Source organism: Lontra canadensis, unplaced genomic scaffold (assembly GCF_010015895.1).
Source record: "Lontra canadensis isolate GAN:19392208 unplaced genomic scaffold, GSC_riverotter_1.0 scaffold9, whole genome shotgun sequence".
NCBI lineage: Eukaryota > Metazoa > Chordata > Mammalia > Carnivora > Mustelidae > Lontra > Lontra canadensis.
In genome coordinates this window covers 17844927-17865232 of record NW_022631003.1, presented here as the reverse complement: position 1 = coordinate 17865232, position 20306 = coordinate 17844927, and the positions used below count along the sequence as shown (strand labels likewise).

Here is a 20306-nt window from a genome sequence, read left to right as displayed (position 1 = left end):
GAAAATCCATTCAGGGTATCTATTGGAAGAAAATGAAAACATTCACTTGAAGAGACACTTCCACCCTATATTTATTATAGCATTAATACTGTAGCCTGGATATGGAAGCAACCCATGTGTCCAACTATAGATGAATATATAAAGAGGGAGTAATATATATATTATACATAAAATATATATATATGTGTGTGTGTGCATATATATATAAACTATATGTATATGTATGCACACATACATATATAAATAATGGAATATTACTCAGCAAAAAAAAGAATAAAAATTTTGTCATTTTTGACAATATTAATGGACCTAGAGGTTTTAATGCTAAATGAAATTAGACAGTGAAAGGCAGATACCATATGATTTAACTGGTAATGCAGAATATGAAAACAAACAAAACAGAAATAGTCTCATATATAGAAACCAAAGTTGTGATTGCCATAGGGGAGCAGGGAAAAGGAGTGGCTAATTATTTAATATTCTGATCTCTGGCATGGTGTTATTGTTCAATATTGTTCAATGTTGTATTTAGTTTTTTCAGCAGAAACCTAAATATCTTATTTACAAATAACAAAATTGATTGCAAGTATTTTAAAAACTAAGGCAGAGAAATTGAGAAGATAAGTTTGGAGGGATGCCTGGTTAGCTCAGTCTGGGGGGTTAAGCATCTGCCTTCAGCTCAGGTCATGATCCCAGGGTCCTGGATTTGAGCTTTGCTTCCAGTTCCTTGCTAGGTGGGGAGATCACTTCTTCCTCTCCCTTGCCCCCCCCCCCCCCCACTTGTGCTCATTCCCTCTCTCTCTCTCTCTCAAGTAAATAAATACAATTTTTTAAAAAAGGTAAGTTTAGGGGTGCCTGGGTGGCTCAGTGGGTTAAAGCCTCTGCCTTCGGCTCAGGTCATGATCCAGGGTCCTAGGATGGAGCCCTGCATCGGGCTTTCTGCTCAGCAGGGAACCTGCTTCCCCCTCTCTCTCTGCCTGTCTCTCTGCCTACTTGTGATCTCTCTCTCTGTGTCAAATAAATAAATAAAATCTTAAGAAAAAAAGATAAGTTGGAAATTGGTGTTTTTGTGACAGTAGCAATAAATTTGAAAATGTAGTAAGTCTTCAGAATTAGTGCCAAATACCATTAAATACCTGTTAAGAGGATGATGATTTTAGAATATTTTCAGTATAAGAGAAATGACATAGCAAAGGCATAAGAAAAAATACGTAATGCCAAGATTTAGCAACCTTCTCTAAAAGTAAAACTTAAACATCTAAGATATTTTTCATAAGGTCTAGGTACTCAGTGTTTGTGATTCAGTTAACAGCCTGGTGGTCAAGTCTGACCCCAGTATCTTCTGGAACATAAAAATTTCTTGGCACAAACTAAATGACACACTACAAGCTCAAAGCCTTTACATTCTGGAGGTGTGTATGAGATGCACTGGCTTCAAAATAGCCCAAGTGTAAGAATTTCCTGTTCAAATTTTAAGTGACACATTGATGAGAAATCTACTTTTTCCACTATTGCCTCACTCAGCTCTCACAGGGCCAGCAGTCTGTGAAGACCACAGATACTGTCTGTTTACAAGAGTAACCTGGTCTCCCACTGGAAGATGCCCAACTCTCTGGTCAACAGAAGGTATTGTGTCACTCCTCTGCTGTCTCTCTCTTAGCCACCTCTTTTGCTGGTAGATTACAAATGCTGAATAAGATATATCTGAGGTACAATTAATATACAATCAAATCACAGAGAACATTGGTATATTTATTCCAACAATTCAGGGTGACAAACAAGAATGGATATGAAATATCTTGGAGAATTTCCTAAAATATTTGAATTCTTACCTGTAGAGACGTAATTAATAATATATGCATGTACATAATTGTGTTTGCAGATCAATGTAATTTCAGGTGAAAGCCATAAGCATCATAAAAAGGAACACTTAACATGGATTTGTCATCACTTATAATTATACATATTATTTTATATTTAGCCCAGTCTTAAAAAATAGATTATTAATAGAAATCCATTAAATCATAATGGTCAAACAGAATTCCTCATACATTTGCTTAGATGAATGAAAGCAATTTGATTTTTCATAAAAAGCAAGATGATGTACCTTCTGCAAATGTTAATTTAAACTTAACTACAAACATTCAAAAGACTTTTTTTTTATTTTAATTAAGAAAAGCCCTTTATTTACTTTTCAAGGCAAACAGACTTTTTCAAATTCAGTAACAAAGCAAACAAAAATCCCATCACTTTGGTTGTCTAATATATTTTATGTGAAACAAAATATGCTAGTTCTTGGACGACCCAGTTCTAACGTGGTTCAATTTTTTTTTTTTTATAATTTTATTTTTTATAAACATATATATATATATTTTTTTCACCCCAGGGGTACAGGTCTGTGAATCTCCACGTTTACAAACTTCACAGCACTCACCATAGCACATAGCCTACCCAATGTCCATAACCCCCCCCAACCCCCCTCTGCCCAGCAACCCTCAGTTTGTTTTGTAAGATTAAGAGTCACTTATGGTTTGTCTCCCTCCCAATCCCAACTTGTTTCATTTACTCTTCTCCTACCACATTAACCCCCCATGTTGCATCTCCTCTCCCTCATATCAGGGAGATCATATGATAGTTGTCTTTCTCTGATTGACTTATTTCGCTAAGCATGATACCCTCTAGTTCCATCCACGTTGTCGCAAATGGCAAGATTTCATTTCTTTTGATGGCTGCATAGTATTCCATTGTATATATATACCACATCTTCTTTATCCATTCGTCTGTTGATGGACATCTAGGTTCTTTCCATAGTTTGGCTATTGTAGACATTGCTGCTATAAACATTCGGGTGCACGTGCCCCTTCGGATCACTACGTTTGTATCTTTAGGGTAAATACCCAGCAGTGCAATTGCTGGGTCATAGGGTAGTTCTATTTTCAACATTTTGAGGAACCTCCATGCTGTTTTCCAGAGTGGTTGCACCAGCTTGCATTCCCACCAACAGTGTAGGAGGGTTCCCCTTTCTCCGCATCCTCGCCAGCATCTGTCATTTCCGGACTTGTTAATTTTAGCCATTCTGACTGGTGTGAGGTGGTATCTCATTGCAGTTTTGATTTGTATTTCCCTGATGCCGAGTGATATGGAGCACTTTTTCATGTGTCTGTTGGCCATCTGGATGTCTTCTTTGCAGAAATGTCTGTTCATGTCTTCTGCCCATTTCTTGATGGGATTATTTGTTCTTTGGGTGTTGAGTTTGCTAAGTTCTTTATAGATTCTGGACACTAGCCCTTTATCTGATATGTCGTTTGCAAATATCTTCTCCCATTCTGTCAGTTGTCTTTTGGTTTTGTTAACTGTTTCCTTTGCTGTGCAAAAGCTTTTGATCTTGATAAAATCCCAATAGTTCATTTTTGCCCTTGCTTCCCTTGCCTTTGGCGATGTTCCTAGGAAGATGTTGCTGCGGCTGAGGTTGAAGAGGTTGCTGCCTGTGTTCTCCTCAAGGATGTTGATGGATTCCTTTCTCACATTGAGGTCCTTCATCCATTTTGAGTCTATTTTCGTGTGTGGTGTAAGGAAATGATCCAATTTCATTTTTCTGCATGTGGCTGTCCAATTTTCCCAACACCATTTATTGAAGAGGCTGTCTTTTTTCCATTGGACATTCTTTCCTGCTTTGTCGAAGATTAGTTGACCATAGAGTTGAGGGTCTATTTCTGGGCTCTCTATTCTGTTCCATTGATCTATGTGTCTGTTTTTGTGCCAGTACCATGCTGTCTTGATGATGACAGCTTTGTAATAGAGCTTGAAGTCCGGAATTGTGATGCCACCAACTCTGGCTTTCTTTTTCAATATTCCTTTGGCTATTCGCGGTCTTTTCTGGTTCCATATAAATTTTAGGATTATTTGTTCCATTTCTTTGAAAAAAATGGATGGTACTTTGATAGGAATTGCATTAAATGTGTAGATTGCTTTAGGTAGCATAGACATTTTCACAATATTTATTCTTCCAATCCAGGAGCATGGAACATTTTTCCATTTCTTTGTGTCTTCCTCAATTTCTTTCATGAGTACTTTATAGTTTTCTGTGTATAGATTCTTAGTCTCTTTGGTTAGGTTTATTCCTAGGTATCTTATAGTTTTGGGTGCAATTGTATTTTGATAACAGTTAAGACCTGATTTAGAACCAAGGATGTGATCTATTCTGGAGAATGTTCCATGTGCACTAGAGAAGAATGTGTATTCTGTTGCTTTGGGATGAAATGTTCTGAATATATCTGTGATGTCCATCTGGTCCAGTGTGTCATTTAAGGCCTTTATTTCCTTGTTGATCTTTTGCTTGGATGATCTGTCCATTTCAGTGAGGGGAGTGTTAAAGTCCCCTACTATTATTGTATGATTGTCGATGTGTTTCTTTGATTTTGTTATTAATTGGTTTATATAGTTGGCTGCTCCCACGTTAGGGGCATAGATATTTAAAATTGTTAGATCTTCTTGTTGGACAGATCCTTTGAGTATGATATAGTGTCCATCTTCATCTCTTATTATAGTCTTTGGTTTAAAATCTAAGTGATCTGATATAAGGATTGCCACTCCTGCTTTCTTCTGATGTCCATTAGCATGGTAAATTCTTTTCCACCCCCTCACTTTAAATCTGAAAGTGTCTTCGGGTTTAAAATTAGTTTCTTGTAGGCAACATATAGATGGGTTTTGTTTTTTTTATCCATTCTGATACCCTGTGTCTTCAAAAGACTTTTTTTAAAAACATACCCAAACTTGGCAAAAAAAAAAAAAAATATTCAATACTGAAAGACACTCCTGTCTAATGAATTATGTTACATAGTCTAAAAGGTATGAATGCTTTATATGCATTATATTTTATTTTAATTCACATTTTAGATTAGTAGAAACTGTGTAGTTAGACATGAAGTAACTTTATAAATATCATACTTTGTAAGTTTTGAGATCCAGGAGTAATTTCAGATTTCACTTATTACAGAGCTCATTGATTGAATTATGAAATTACACTTCTTTGATTTATTAGAATTCTTTATACAAGTAAACCTGTCCACATTGCCTTTGACATTCATAGATCTTTCTGTAGTTTGCACCACCAGTGGTCTTCCATAAATGATCTACACTTTTATTTATCATTTATGATTTCATATCTTTATCATTAAATCAATTGTCAACTTCTAGTATTATATAAGCACTTTTAAAAAATATATTTTGGTCTTTGCTTTCAATGTTCAGATTTTCAGTAAGTTTAGGGTATCATGTAATATTTTTCAACATATAAAATCTTTCTTTTAAAATTAAATGATTTCTAGAACTCCACAGTTATTCAAAGTAAAAATTCACTTGATAACACTGCACTACCTTTTAGTAAGGAAATGTAAATCCCCCAATAACAGACATATACTACAGGAAAATCCTGTATGTGCTAACACTAGTACTCTTAACCTTAGACCACTCAATTTTTAACCAACATGGATTTAAAAGTTGTCAAAAAAGTTGGTACAGCATTTTTTATACAAGTTTTTAATTTTAACCCAGTTATTCCACTATCATTGAAAAGTTCTACTGAATCTGACCTTACATTGATAAGGACAATATTATTTCTGAATTCCTTTCTTCTTCCCTAATTTATTGCTTTATATTACTCCAACCAGTACTATTCTCTCAAACATAGAATACATCATAATAACAATGTATTCTATCATGAAATGCTGCTTTAAAGCTCTAAGGAAATTAGTACCAAATTTTACATTGTTCAACAGCAAATGAATGCTATCACTCACCACACACTCCACCCACCGTGACTGTCCCAGCAATCTTGTCATCGCCTACACTATTCATCAAGTCCTTCAGTACAGTCCCATTCAGCCCTGTGCCTGACACCACGCAGCTGAAGAGATGAATAACCATGGAGTTACCTATGCAGAACTCAATCAGATTAAGGGTTCAAAAAGACAGCAAGTGAAAGCTAAGAGCACTAAAAGTCCCATTTCAGAAACTGAGCAGGAAATAACCTATGTAGAATTAAATCTTCAAGATGCTTCAAATCTTCAAAATGCTTCTCAGGATCCTCAAAGGAACAGCAAGAACTCCTATTGTGAAGGTAAAACATGTAATACACACACAGTATATCTGTAGTATGATGTACTATGATGTGCAGTTGGGCTGCAGAATGCAGAGAATGAATAGGGAATGATTTCCGTATTTTTCATTTCTGAAGATCAGAGCTTGAAGTTGCAATATAGTGTAATTGATATCTGATGACTAACTTTGTTCCAGCCTTGCTATAATTTGTAATCTTTACCAGCATCTCCTGGGGTAATAAATTTACTGTAAAGGTAATGGTATATTCTGAAAAATGATTATAACAATAGATACAAGTTTGGGGCCCAAATTTTTATATGTGACTCCCTGTGCTTTGTTGTTTCTACTGTATGTAAATTTCCTAAGGATTATTTCTGCCCATCCTTTCTCAGTGTTTTCATTTCTCTTCCAACTATTTACTTTTATGTCCAGGAAAGCTCATTGCTGGGATCCTGGGAATCATTTGCCTTGTCTTGATGTCCACTGTGGTCAGAATAGCTGTTATTCCCTGTAAGTGTTTGAATGACTACCAGGGAATTTTTCACTTTAATGATTATCAGTGCCTTGAAATACTGCATAATATTATGGAATTGTATTATCTCATTTTAATGCATGTATGCTCTCTGTGGAATGGTTATTCTGAATTTGTCAAAATATAAATAACAGAATAATTGTAGAGAGTATTACACACATATTCAGATTTCATAGCTCAAAGACAAGTTATAGGAGAGCCCTTATGGAGATATACACGTTAATTCTTGAGACTGGTTAAATCAAATACTGTAAGTTATAGTGAGGCTTGTTCTTTATGTGTTTGAAATATTTTCCTCCCCATCTTCATTATTTTATTAACTTTTTTTGGTAAGTCAACTTTGCTGCAGAACTTTCTCATTCTAAATAATAGACCAACTTTCAAATTGAGAAACTCACATCATTATGATTTATTTATTTTAATATTAAGTTTTTGTGAGGATTACTTTAATTTTTCTAGTTACAGAAGGAACAGAGCAGAACAAAACACTCCTGGAAACAAGGATCCAAAAAGGTACAATCATTTTCTGAACTCTGATATTAACACAGTTTTCTATTTTCTCTCTATTTTAAACAAGGAAAAGATGATAGTAGATTCTTTTGGGGAAAATAAAATAGAAAATCATGTAATAAAGTTTCAGAAATAATGACTATAGGAGAGTATTACTTCTAATGTAACAATCTGAAGAAATACTCAAATTCCCATATCCATTGTTACCCATTACCTCAAATTTCCTTCTGCTATACCAGGGATAGGGATAAATGTAAAATAATGGTTTCCTCCAGTGACTCTCATGACATGGAGAGATGGAAATTTTTGGGTGTTTGCTCTATATAAACACATAAGTTAGGGTATGATTGGCTAACCATTCTCTGTTGAGTGTGTGTAAGCATATTTTGTCCTATTTATACCTTCCTAGGTATACATGGATATGTTATGCACACATATATGCACACATAGGTGAGCATGTAAATTAATTTGAATTTGTTAGTATTCAAAATTCTTTTGGATGACATCTCATAACCTTTCTCCAGCTTATCACTGTTGTCCGAAAGAGTGTATATATATATATAAAGAGTACATATTCTAACAATTGCTATTATATTAGCACTGAAAGAAAATCATGGAATGAGAGTTCAGCATCCTGTGCTTCTAAGAACTCTAAACTACTTTCCATAGATGATGAAGAGGAAATGGTAAGATTCAAATGTTTCCATTTTATTAAGATCTTATCAGTTAATATTATAATATACTTGTAGAGTTCATCCTTAGTTTTATGTTTGTGTTTGTATTTATAGTTAATTGTTATTGTTTTAAAGTCTGCTAATGTTCCATAGTTTGACCCTAAATATTTTATTTATATTTTATACTGTTAATGTACATTTGATAAATTTCAGTCTAGCTTTTCATAGAAAACTGTGCTTCTATATATGCCATTTTTCCTAAATTAACCTTTACTATTTAATCTTACCACACATCAAAAAAACTAAGTCTATGATTGTGAAATTGATCACAAAGGAGCTAGAACCACATAATTACAAATCAGATCCTGAAATAGAAGCTTAGAGCCTTTATTAGCTCTGCTAATTTTCATATTGTGAAATATCTTTGCTTATTTTTGGACTTCATATCAATGGACTCATGCAGTGTGCAATTTAAATGTGTCACCTTTCACTCTCACATATTTGTAATCCATCTCTATTATTAATTAGTCTATCGTTTGTGAATGTTCACTGCCCTGTCTTACATGAATATGACCTTTTAAAATCTATTCTTAGAAATTTAGTCCTTTTAGTATGTGCGTATCATTAATTATTTTATGGAAAACCTTTCCTTGTCTATTTTCACACATTGTATGTATAGTAATTTATGCATGACTATGTAGTAGTCATATACTTAGGCATATAAATATAAAAGGCCTATAAAAATAGTAGTAATATATTTAGGCATATAAGTATAGTAGTAATATATTTAGGTATATAAATATTACATTTATCATCATAAAATACAAACATAGAACTATAACATTATAATTGTATTTATGTTTAATTATAATACCTTTTTATTTAAGGATTAGAATGAAATTGCATGGTCATAGTTATGTGTTTTCAATTTATTAAATTATTCCAATGTTTTTTCTAATGTATTGTGTAAATATATACTTTATCAAATAGAGCCTTGGTCCAAAATTCTGTAGTCTCAGGAAAATTAATTCAGTAGTCTCAGAAAAATAATTCAATAAGATCTGGTGGTTCTATAACAGTACTATTTTTCTGGGCCATGAATCATTAGGATGTTATCTTTTGTGAGGATGAGAAGTCCTCTAGTGTGTCTCTTGCACATTTCTCCTAGATGATGTCTTCTTTTCCCTTCTTAGAAGTCCTTGTCATATTTTAGATATGAGCTCTTTTTTGAGTTTATAAGATACAAATACATTTTGATGCAGTGACTTACATTTTTACTATCATATTGCAGTTTTTAATCATCAATATTTATTTATTTGTTTGTTTATTATTTATTTATTTAGTATTTTATTTATTTATTTGAGAGAGAGACACACAGACAGTGGGAGCAAGCATGAGCAGAGGGAGGGGCAGAAGGAGAGGGAGAAGCAGACTCCTGGGCTGAGCAGGGAGCCCAACAGGGTGCTGGATCCCAGGACCCTGATCATGACCTGAACTGAAGGCAGCCACTTAACCAACTGAACCACCCACATGCCCCAAGTACAAAAATATATTAATGTAACTAGTTCAATTTATCATTTGGGGGTTAGTGATTGTTTTGGACTTATTTCAGAAATTAGTCTAAATTAACGAATATAATTACCTATGTTATTTTCCAGGATTTACAGTTTTCTTTATTTCTTTATTTTTTAACTCTTAAATAGGGTTTATAACCCATTGGGAATTTATTTTTTGTGATGCGTGTTTGTCATACTGTGAGATAATAGATTTTTGATGAATAATGCAGTTAGTGTCTAAAAATTTTCTCTTTCTCCATGCCTTTTTTCCACTCTTTTGACTGGAGAGAAAAAACATCTTGGGGCTTTTGTCTGTCCCCATTGGTGGCTGTGGGTGACAGCCTCTCTGTCACCAGTCTGGGACAGGTGAGGGAAAGAGAAATTCCAGGGAACTCACCACCATGTCATTCCTCGGGTCTAGAGTACCTGGTTCTGTCAGCTTTCTTATCACCTATCTGAATCTTCTTATGTTGTCTTTATATAATGTCCAGGGTTTTTGCTGTATTTGGTCGGAGAAATAGTGAAAAGTTTTTCTTCTCTATCTTTCCAGAACCAGAAGTCTGATTTGTAGTGGTTTTAATTTGTATGTTCCTAAGACTAATAGTGTTGAACATCTTTTCCTATACTCATTTGCCATCCATATAATGTTTTTTGAAGAAGTTGACTATTGAAATGTTTTGGTTACATTTTTAATTTTTGTAATTATACTTTGAGAATTCTTTATGTATCCTGGCAGCCAGTCTTTTATGAGATTATGATTTGTAATATTTCCTCTGAAGTCTATGATTTACCTCTCTTTTCTCTTCAAAGAGTAGAAATTATCCTGTCGAACTACACTTCACCAATTTTTTCTTTTATGGATCATGTTTTTCTTGTTCTATTGTCTGCCCAACATTAGGTCATGCATTTTTTTCTAATACATCTTCCTGAAATCTTATCATTTACATTTATGTATGATCAATTTTAGCAGTTTTGCACATAGTATAAAGTATATATTTATTAAAAATATTTGATACTCCATTCTTTCCACAATATTTTTTAAAAAGACTATACTTCTTCCACTGAATTATTTGTATCTTTGTTGAAATCGACATTCCATATGTGTGGATATAAATTTTGCACTTCTGTTTCATTAACCTCCTCATGTATTTTTATGTCAATTTCATACTTTAAAAACCATCCTTTTTTAAACATTGAGTTTATACTCATTCTTTCCAGAGTTATATCTATTCTAGATCTTTGCATGAATGTTTCCTACTTATTTCTACCTTGCTAAAGATATTTTTTTAAAATAAGAGTGAATGTTAATTTTATTAATTGCCTTCTGTATCAGGGAAATCATATCATTTGATCTTCTTTACTCTGCTAATATGATGAAGTATGACTACGGAATTTCAAATGTAAATCCAACATTGTATTGTTTCAATAAATCTACTTATGTCATAGTCCTTTATTTTTACACATTGTCCAAATATATTTATGAATGCCACAAACATGTAATTTACTTTTTTTTAGCATTCCCATCAAAATGCACATAACACATATTTTATTAGCCCCTTTTTCTACCCTCAAGGGTTTCTTTTTACTGTTCAATTAGCATTACATTTTTCCTTATTCATAAACATCTAAATATTCTGTAACTGAGTGTGAAAAGCTTTCTGAATGACAGATTAAATTGTATTAGAAGTTGTAACAACACTTCTGATATTTTCATTTCTTTTTGGTTTTGTTTTCACAAAGTTGAATTTGGTAGGATTTTTTCAATTTTATGTCTAGTTTTAAATATGTTTGCATATTTTCAAAATATTCTCTTATGATAATTTTACTGTGGTATAATGTACATACAGATGGATGCAATTTTACATGTCAAAAGATGCCAATAGATGGCTGCATTTTCAAGACTCACCATCATGTGGAATGAGAATACGAATATTGCCATCACTACAAAATGCCCCTTTCATGTTCTAATCTGCATTTAAAAAACACTTTATGTAAATGGAATCATACAGTATGTATTCTTTCTTTCTTGGCTCTTTCAGGGAAAGCAAAACTTGTGCAATTCACCTATACAGTTGCATGAGGTGTTCAATTGTCCAAACTCATTTCTTTTTTTTTTTTTTTTAAGATTTTATTTATTTATTTATTTGTCAGAGAGAGAGAGAGAGAGAGAGAGCGAGCATGCACATAGGCGGGCAGAGTGGCAGGCAGAGGCGGAGAGAGAAACAGGCTCCCCGCTGAGCAAGGAGCCCAATGCGGACTCGATCCAATGACCCTGGGATTGCGACCTGAGCCAGAGGCAGCGGCTCAACCCACTGAGCCACCCAGGCATCCCTACAAACTCATTTCTGTTCCATTGTCTGATTCTACTTAAATTTATTCATCCATACTACTGCTGGTGCTCTTGGATATTTGGGAATTGATCCATTTGGGGCTACTGTGAGTTATTCTACTATACATAATTCAGAATCAGCTTTCGGCTAAATATATGTTTATCATTTCCTTGTTCTCTAACTTTAATTGGCTCTTCTCTGCATAGCTTCTTGAGAAGGTCATCAGGTCATGCATTTTATAACATTCTTCCTTTTGAGTATAAGTGACAAAGCTTCATATTGTCTCTAAACGCCACTTTAGTTCCACTCTAAAAGTTTCAATACAGCCTCAGTTTAGTATCATCCACTACAAGGTATATTCACAGATTTCATCTTGGAACTATACATTTTTAAGAAGTATACCACTTTTCCACAAGTTTGAAAATTGTCCACATGTCTTTCCATTGTTGCTTCTAATTTAATCCTTTGTCTATTACTTTGAATATCTCCATTCTTCAAAAATGTGATCCCTATTTATGACCTAGACCTCTTTCTCCATATATCAGTTATGTCAGGCTTGTTCCTACTGCTTGGACAGTCTTCCATAGGCCTCCTGATTTTGTGACTAGCTGTTCTCTCCCTACTAATGAACAGCTTTTAAATCTCCAACTATACCATTAAATTGTTTATTTGTCCTTCCAAATCCATCATTTTCTATTTCATGGTGTTTGAAGGTTCTGCTGCAAAGTAAATAATATATGTTTGTAATTGTTTTATTTTCCTCTTATATTGAGAGCCTTAACATGTTGAAATGTTTCTTTTAATTTCTAATAATATTTCTTATTTTTACAGTTACCTTGTCTGACACTAGAATCGCTATTTCTGCTCATTTATGGGCTGATTGTTGTAGGGTAGATCTTTTGTTATCCATTTTTTACACCTATTTGTGCTTTTGAGTCTAATGTGTGTCTGTTACAGAAAGCATGTAGATCTTACCTTTTCACTTGGGAGACAATTTCTATCTTTTGATTGAAATATTTATTTAATTCACTTGAATATCTTTAATGGAATAGTTGGGGTTGGATCTGTCATTTTGCTACTTATTCTATGTCTGTATCTTTATTTCTTCTTCCATGTTCCCCGACAACTTTTGTATTAAATGTGTTATTTTAGTGTTCTATTTTAATTCCTCTATTTTTGTCTTAGCTATATTCTTAAGTTATTTCCTTTGTAGAAGCTGTAGGTATTACAAATATATCTTTTGTTTGTTTTTAATAGCTAAAATAGACATACAACATTGTATAAATTTAACCATACAATATGTTCATTTGATACACTTATGTATTAGAATATGATTACTAAGATAATGCTAGATAACACTTTTCTCATGTTATGTATTTATCATTTTTGTGGGTATTGAGAGCAGCAAAGATTTAGTCTTACCAACTTTGAAGTTTATAATACAGTAATGCTGACTATAATCACTACATTGTACATTAGACTTCCAGAACTTATTATCTACTAGCTACTTTGTATTCTTAAACATTTCCCCAATTCCCCCTACTTCACAGCCTCTGCTAAACAACATTCCGTTCTTTGCTTTTACAAGTTCATTTTTTTAGAATCTCCATATAAGTGAGACGACAGTGTTTATCTATCTCCGTCAGACTTTTGTCACTTACTATAATGTCTTCAAGATCTATCAATTTGCCACAAATGGCATGATTTTCTACTTCCTCATGTCTGAATAATATTTCAATATGCATAAATATATTTGTGCACACTTGTGTATGTGTATATATATTGTACATTCTTTAATTATTTATCTGTTGACAGATGCTTAGGTTCCTTCTGTAACTGGCTATTGTGACTAATGTTGCAATGAGAATGGATATGCAGATATAACTTTGAGATAATTTCAGTTCTTTTAAATATATACATAAGAGTGGCATTACTGATTCTTATGGCAGTTTTATTTTTAATTTCTTAAAAACCACCACACTATTATCCATTTGGCAGCACAAATTTACATTTCCTTCAAAGGACTTCCTTTTCTTGACATGCTTACCAAAATTAGATAATTCTTATCTTTTTTAAAAAAACATCCTAACCGGGGTGAGGTGATATTTTATTGTGGTTTATTGGCATTTACCTGATGATTAGTGATTTAGAGCACCTTTCACATATCTTTTGACCTTTTGTATGTCTTCAGAAAAATGTCTTCTCAGGTCTTTTGCCCATTTTTTTTTTTTGCCCATTTTTAAAATTGCATTATTTTCTTTGTTTTTACCACATTGTGTGAGTTTTTTATATATTTTGGATATTAGTCCCTTATCTGATTTATAGTTGATAAATATTCTCTCCTGTTCTGTGCATTGTTCTTTTAATTCTTTTTTTATTGTTTCCTTTGCTGTTCAGAAGCTCCTTAGTTTAATGCAGTCCTACTTTTTTATTTTAGTTTTTGTTGCCTATGCTTTTGGTGACTTATCCACAAAATCATTGCCTCTACCAACATCCAATATCCTTATCCTTCGGCCTCTACTAGTGATTTTATATTTTTATATGTTTTTATGTTACTTATTTTTGTCTTTTTTTCAGCTTTAAGAACTCACTTTAACGGGCACCTGGGTGGCTCAGTGGGTTAAGCCTCTGCCTCCTCTCAGGTCATGATCTCAGGATCCTGGGATCCAGTCCTGCATCGGTCTCCTTGCTAGGTGGGGAACCTGCTTCCCCCTCCCCCTCTGCCCGCCTCTCTGCCTCCTTGTGGTTTTTCTCTCTGTCAAATAAATAAATAAAATCTTTACCAAAAAAAAAAGTAGTCACTTTAACATTTCCATAGGGCAGGTCTAATAGTTAACATCTCTTCTGACACATGGCATTAACCAACCATCACTAGGATCTTGCTTCTCCTCTCCTCTGCCATCTTGGGTGAGAGTTAAAACTTTGACATGCTATCCTCAGAGATGCTGGAAAAGTCTTTATCTCTTCTTCAATTCTGAATGACAGCTTTGTTGAGTGAGGTATTCTTGGTTGACAGGTCATTTTCCCATTGATCACATTAAACATATCATCCCACTCTCCCCTGTGTCATCCATGGGAAGAAGTTCTTGCTGAGAGGATCCTTTTTGGTGTCTAGTTTGGCATGCTGACCTCAGAGCTCTCAAAGCATTATTGGAGCTGTCATCCAGGATCAGGTACCAATGGAAACACCATAGCAACTGCGTGTTGGTGCACAGGTGCACTTGCTGTGGCTGTGGCACTCGGGTCTGGGGTGCAGACATGTGTACATATTCCCTGGAAACTGTACTTGGGTCTCAAGGGCTCACCATGTGACTCTGGCTGGCTGGAGGGAAGAATGTAGCAGTGACATGGGCTCTTGGATGACAAGATTCATTTGAGACGTGAGGCTGTGAGGCAGGGTGTGGTAGCAGCATAGTCTGAGGACAATAAGTCGAAGTTTCAATTCTGTCCCAAGTAGCAGTCACAAGATAGCAGCAGCATGAACCAGTGGTGGTTTTTTCAAATCATGTGTCAGGACCCAAGGAGCTGAGCATAGAGCTCTAGCAGTCTAACCCCCAGTAACAGTTCAAAGCTGTGACCTAGGAGCTGAAAATTTGTCTTGGGATGCAGCGGTACAGTACCCCCAATGACTACTCAGGACCCTGCCAAGGAACCTACAAAATGGGGCTCAAGGCAGTGAGAGCTTGGCCCTAGCAATGACGGGTCAGAGCCTTGAGCTTCCATAGGTGGAGGAAAAGGTCCAAGCAGCAGCAACCTGGTGTTAGCAATGGCAGCTCAGAGTCCAGGCCTGGGATGGGGTTGTGGTTCAGAGCAGGAGAAGCACCATTTACAGTAAGACCCAGAGCCATAACATGGAACCCGATAGGTGGGGCATAACATCGTGGCATTTCATCCATGTTGTAGCATGTGACAGGATTTCCTTCCTTTCCAAGGCTGAATAATATTATATTGGTATGTGTATACTATGTTTTCTTGATCCATTCAACCGTCAGTGGACTTTTGGGCTGCTTCAATCTCTTGGCTCCTGTGAATAATGCTGTAGTCAGCATGGGTAAACAGATATCTATTTGAGATCTTGCTTTCAATTCTTTATATATTTCCTATATGTGGAGTTACTGATTCATATGGCAATTCTAGTTTCAATTTTTTGAAGAAGCACCATACTGTTTTTCATATTTTCATAATAGCTCACCAATATATATTCCCAACAATAGTGTATTGGTAAGACCAACACTTTTTTTTAATAGTATGCATCTTAAGGAGTATGAGGAAATATCTCTTAGAGAATTTGATTTGCATCTCTCTGATAACTAGTGATACTGAGCATCCTTTCATATGTTTTTAAACATTTGTATATTTTCTTTGGAAAAATCTCCATTTAATTCCTTTGCCCATTTTTAAATTGGGTTATTTGGTTTTTGTTGTTGTTGTTACTAACTCATATGATTCCTTATATATTTTGGATATGAATCCTTTGTTTGATATATACGATTTACAAGCATTTTTTTTTCATACTCTGTCATTTCATTCTCTTAATCATGCCCTTTGAGTCAGAGAAACATTTTAGTTTAATGTAGCCCATTTGTCTACAACAGACTTTTCCTTTGTGGTCTTTGCCTTTGGTGTCATATCAAGAAATCATTGCCAAATACAATGTTTTCCCTTTCCCCTCATATTTTCTTCAAGGAATTTTATAGTTTTATATCTTGTGTTTAGGTCTTTAACCTGGTTTGAGTTAACTTTAGTATATGGTGTAAATATTGGCCTCCAATTTCATTCTTTTATATCAGATAATCAGTTTCCCAACACCGTTTGTGAAAGATATAGTCCCTTCCCTACTGAATGGTCTTGGCACACTCATCAAAAATGATTAGACCAAATACACATAGTTTTGTGTCTGGGTATATTTTTAAATTATTGTTTACATGGGATATTTAGGGTTTTGTGTATCTTCATCTTGTTGATGTTATCCCCGGGCAATCTGAAATACTATGCCAGGCAGATAGGGATTCTGTGGTAGATGATGGGGTCTAATGCTGCTGGAGGTGGAGGATATTATCACCCATTCCCTGATCTTCACACTGATTCAGGTCCCTTCATGATCTATTCTGTTCCCTCAGGAATATTTTTTTGTCTGTGGTTTGGAAGTGTGCTTCAGCCATTTCATTATGAATTCTTTGTTGTGGATTTCTATGTGCTCTACTAGTAGTTTGCTAAGCCCCTGGTGTCCAGGACTATTTTTTAAATATTCGAGAAGTTGTTCATACATTCTGCCCTAGGATTTTTTTTTTCTGCTGTATTTTTTCTTTTTCTCTGCCCTGTTGTCCTTCTCAGTTTGAATTTAGACCTATGCAGGCTTTCCTAATACTATTTGGAATGTCCTGAACATTGTTATTTTTTCTTTTTTCTTTCTCATCCTATGGGATGAATAAATTATGTTACTCCTTTGACAACCTGATCAATTTTTTTCTACTGCATCACAAATTTTCTGTATTGCCAATACAGTGAATTTTTTATTTGAGGTATGTATTTATAAACAGGATTTCTGAGCTCTAGTTGCATAGTTTTATTTCTCTGTTGATAATTCCTACTTGAACTATTGCTGCCATAATATTTTCGTTTAATTATTTGAACATAGTTTTCTTTATAATTTACATAGATTTTTAAATATTACATTAAAATACTTTTTTTTCAAATAAATTTAACATCTTATCTCCATACAAGTTTCTATAGACATTATTTTCCCTTAGTATGGAAGGCATTTTCCAGTTTCTTTCCATTCTTTTTTTTCTTGAAGATTTTATTTATCTATTTTAGAGAAAGAGAGAGTGAACACATGCAAGCAGGGAGGTGTGGAGTGCGAGGGAGAATGAATCTGAAACAGATTGCACTGACTGTGGAGCCTGACGGGGCTCAATCCCACAACCACAAGATCATAATTAAATAAAACCAGGAGTCAGACACTTAACTGACTGAGACACCCAGGCGCCCCTCCCAGTTCATTCTTTTTAAATTTTTTAGGTAGAATTTTTGATAATATAGTTTAGTAAGTATGCATTCTATTTCATTTTTCTTTGATTTATTATTTTTGAAACTTGCAAAAAGTTTTACTGCAAAATTTTCTAAGTCTGCCTGCTGATAGGTCTGCTCAGTTTTTCCAGATTCTTATTGTTTATTTTTATTTTTGAGCCAACATTCCTAGGGCTTGCCCTTGTGACTTTGTAGCTTAGATGTCAAACACTAATTTTTTCCAAACACTGTGTGCAAAGACTGCAAGTCAGTAGAGCTTCCACCATCTGCCATATGATGTGTGTGCATGTGTGTGTGTGCACGTGTGTGTGTGTGTGAGAGAGAGAGAGAGAAAGAGAGAGAGAAGGGGGGGATTGCTCATAACTTTACTAGCAGTTCTATTTTCTACTGGGTTCATCTTGGTATCCTCTTCCTATATGCTTATATATATATTTTTTTTCCATCCACCAAGAGTGTGTAGAGAGTTCTTGTCAACTCTTCCATTGTACTCTCAGTAACAGAATCTTAAGTATTTATGGGGGGTCACAGTGTTTGACCACAACATCTGACTAGTAAACATATGGGTTTTCTTCATTTGTACCAAGAGAAATCATCACTTTGAGCTGAAAAGTCAATGGGCTATTTCAGTCCCTTATCTACTGCTAATTGAGTCTGTGGCACCAACACCATTGCTTTCTGCAGCTTTTCCAAATTGTGGAACCACAAGCTTCTGGATCACTGAGCTACAGTGGGCAGGCAGGGAGGCAAGGGAGCAGTGCTGGACAAGAAGACTACGGATGTGCTTTTTCTTGCTTGAATCACTAGGAGTGATTTTCAATGATAGATATTTCATAAAATATTGTTAACCTTTGATCAATTTTTAGGACCCAGAAATTGTTGCCTTTGTAAGTTTGTCCTCTTCGCTCACTCCTACTATGATACTCTTATAATATGTCCAGTGTGTAACATTTATGATAGTTTGAAAGAATATCTAATGATAGAACATTATATGATAGTTTAAAAGATTCTATAAAGTAAGAAAGAGTTAAATTTGTTACTACAAAATTCAAATGACTATGAGCTTTTATTTGACTTCTAATAAAATTTGGTTTCTCATAGTGTTTGTTGGAGGTCTTCATTCATTCTTCATGGATTAAAGTCTCCCAGAGAAGCCACTATAATTCATCTGTGTGGCCAAAAGGCTCACCTTTCTTTTCCAAAGGGTAAGTTTCTTGAGAACATTTATATTTCATGACTTAAAAGAATTGCTTTTATGAAGAAAAATAGCAATATTTGAACAACTATATAAATACAATTGTTGAGGTGTTTCTATAGGAAAATTATATGGGGCAGATTTAGAGATATAACTATTTGTCTAAATAAATTGTTTATTCAACAGAATATTATGTTATGTATTGCTAAGATTAATACGATCTAATTCTCTGTATTTCAGGTTGTCGGTATCCTCAGAGAGTGACAAGAATTGCCAATTTTTTTATTTTGACTCAAGAAAATGTTCTTTTGACTCCTGTTTAGAAAGGAAAACATATGTTTGTAAGCACCAGGCATATTAGCCACTTAATTTCGGTATAATGCTGTCTCACCATCTTAAAAAATTATATATATCTCATTTCTTTAAAAGCCAATTATTTTCTCAGAAATATTTCTGATATTATTTTTAGAGCAATTTTAGATTGACAACAAAATTAAGAGGAAAGTACAGAGCTAGCTTACGTTGTCCCTGTATGCACATGTGCCTGGCTTCTCTCATTATCAGCATCACTCACTAGAATGGTTCATTTGTTACCAAGGAGGAACCTGCATCATAATCACGGAAAGCCCAAAGTGTACCTGAGGTTTCCCCCTTGGTGTCATAGAACTGTTTTTCTGTCTTAATTTTATTAATGTAAATAATATAAATAGGGACAAATTATACATTTCTTAAGTTTTTGGTATTTGTTAAATCATAAATTACAAATTATAATATCAAATACTGTTACTATAAAGCTCTCACCAAGGTAAATAATTCCACTCGTATTTCCAAATGAGTTGATTTCTCATAGCCCTTAAAGGGACCGCATATGACAACCTAGGGTGGCAATGTTATCAGTCAGAATTGAGCCAGGAGACAGAAACCAGAGGAAGATTGATATAAACAATTATTTAGTATTTGTAAGGGAAAGCCTACTAAGAGGAAAGGCTGCTAAGATAAGGAAAATTATAAGATACCTTTGAGTAAAAGGAGAGTACCCAAAGTAGTGAACACTGAGAAAGACAGATCTACTCTCTGAAGATGGGATTTAGATGTTATTGAAGACAATGCGGCCACAAACAGCTTCATGGCAGACATTGACCTGGGACAGAACAGTTCGCAGTCCACAGGCTGAACGAGGTTTGGATCTCAGGCTGTGACTGGTAGGAAGGAAGAACCCCTGTTAGGAAGCACAGAGCAGAGGGAAGGAAACTGTGACTGGGACTGGCCACAAAACTTGCTGGAGGCTGAATACCAGGACTTCCTGCATGCGTGCTGTAGGTAATGAAGCCATAGCAGCCAAACACCATGAAACCAGGAAGAAGAGCCCTTTCTGCTGCGTCT

The 20306-nt window shown here is 34.7% G+C and overlaps 1 protein-coding gene across 1 annotated transcript; it reads left to right on the top strand.

Annotated features, from left to right (window-relative positions):
* Positions 1-5730: 5730 nt before the first annotated feature.
* Positions 5731-19341, top strand: LOC116866205 (NKG2-A/NKG2-B type II integral membrane protein-like). Its single transcript, XM_032854984.1, is given in 7 exon segments — positions 5731-6118; positions 6532-6609; positions 7091-7144; positions 7666-7709; positions 7711-7827; positions 18830-18933; positions 19164-19341. Coding segments are annotated over 7 exon segments (723 nt in total). The 5' UTR covers positions 5731-5913; the 3' UTR covers positions 19285-19341.
* The last annotated feature ends 965 nt before the right edge of the window (positions 19342-20306 follow it).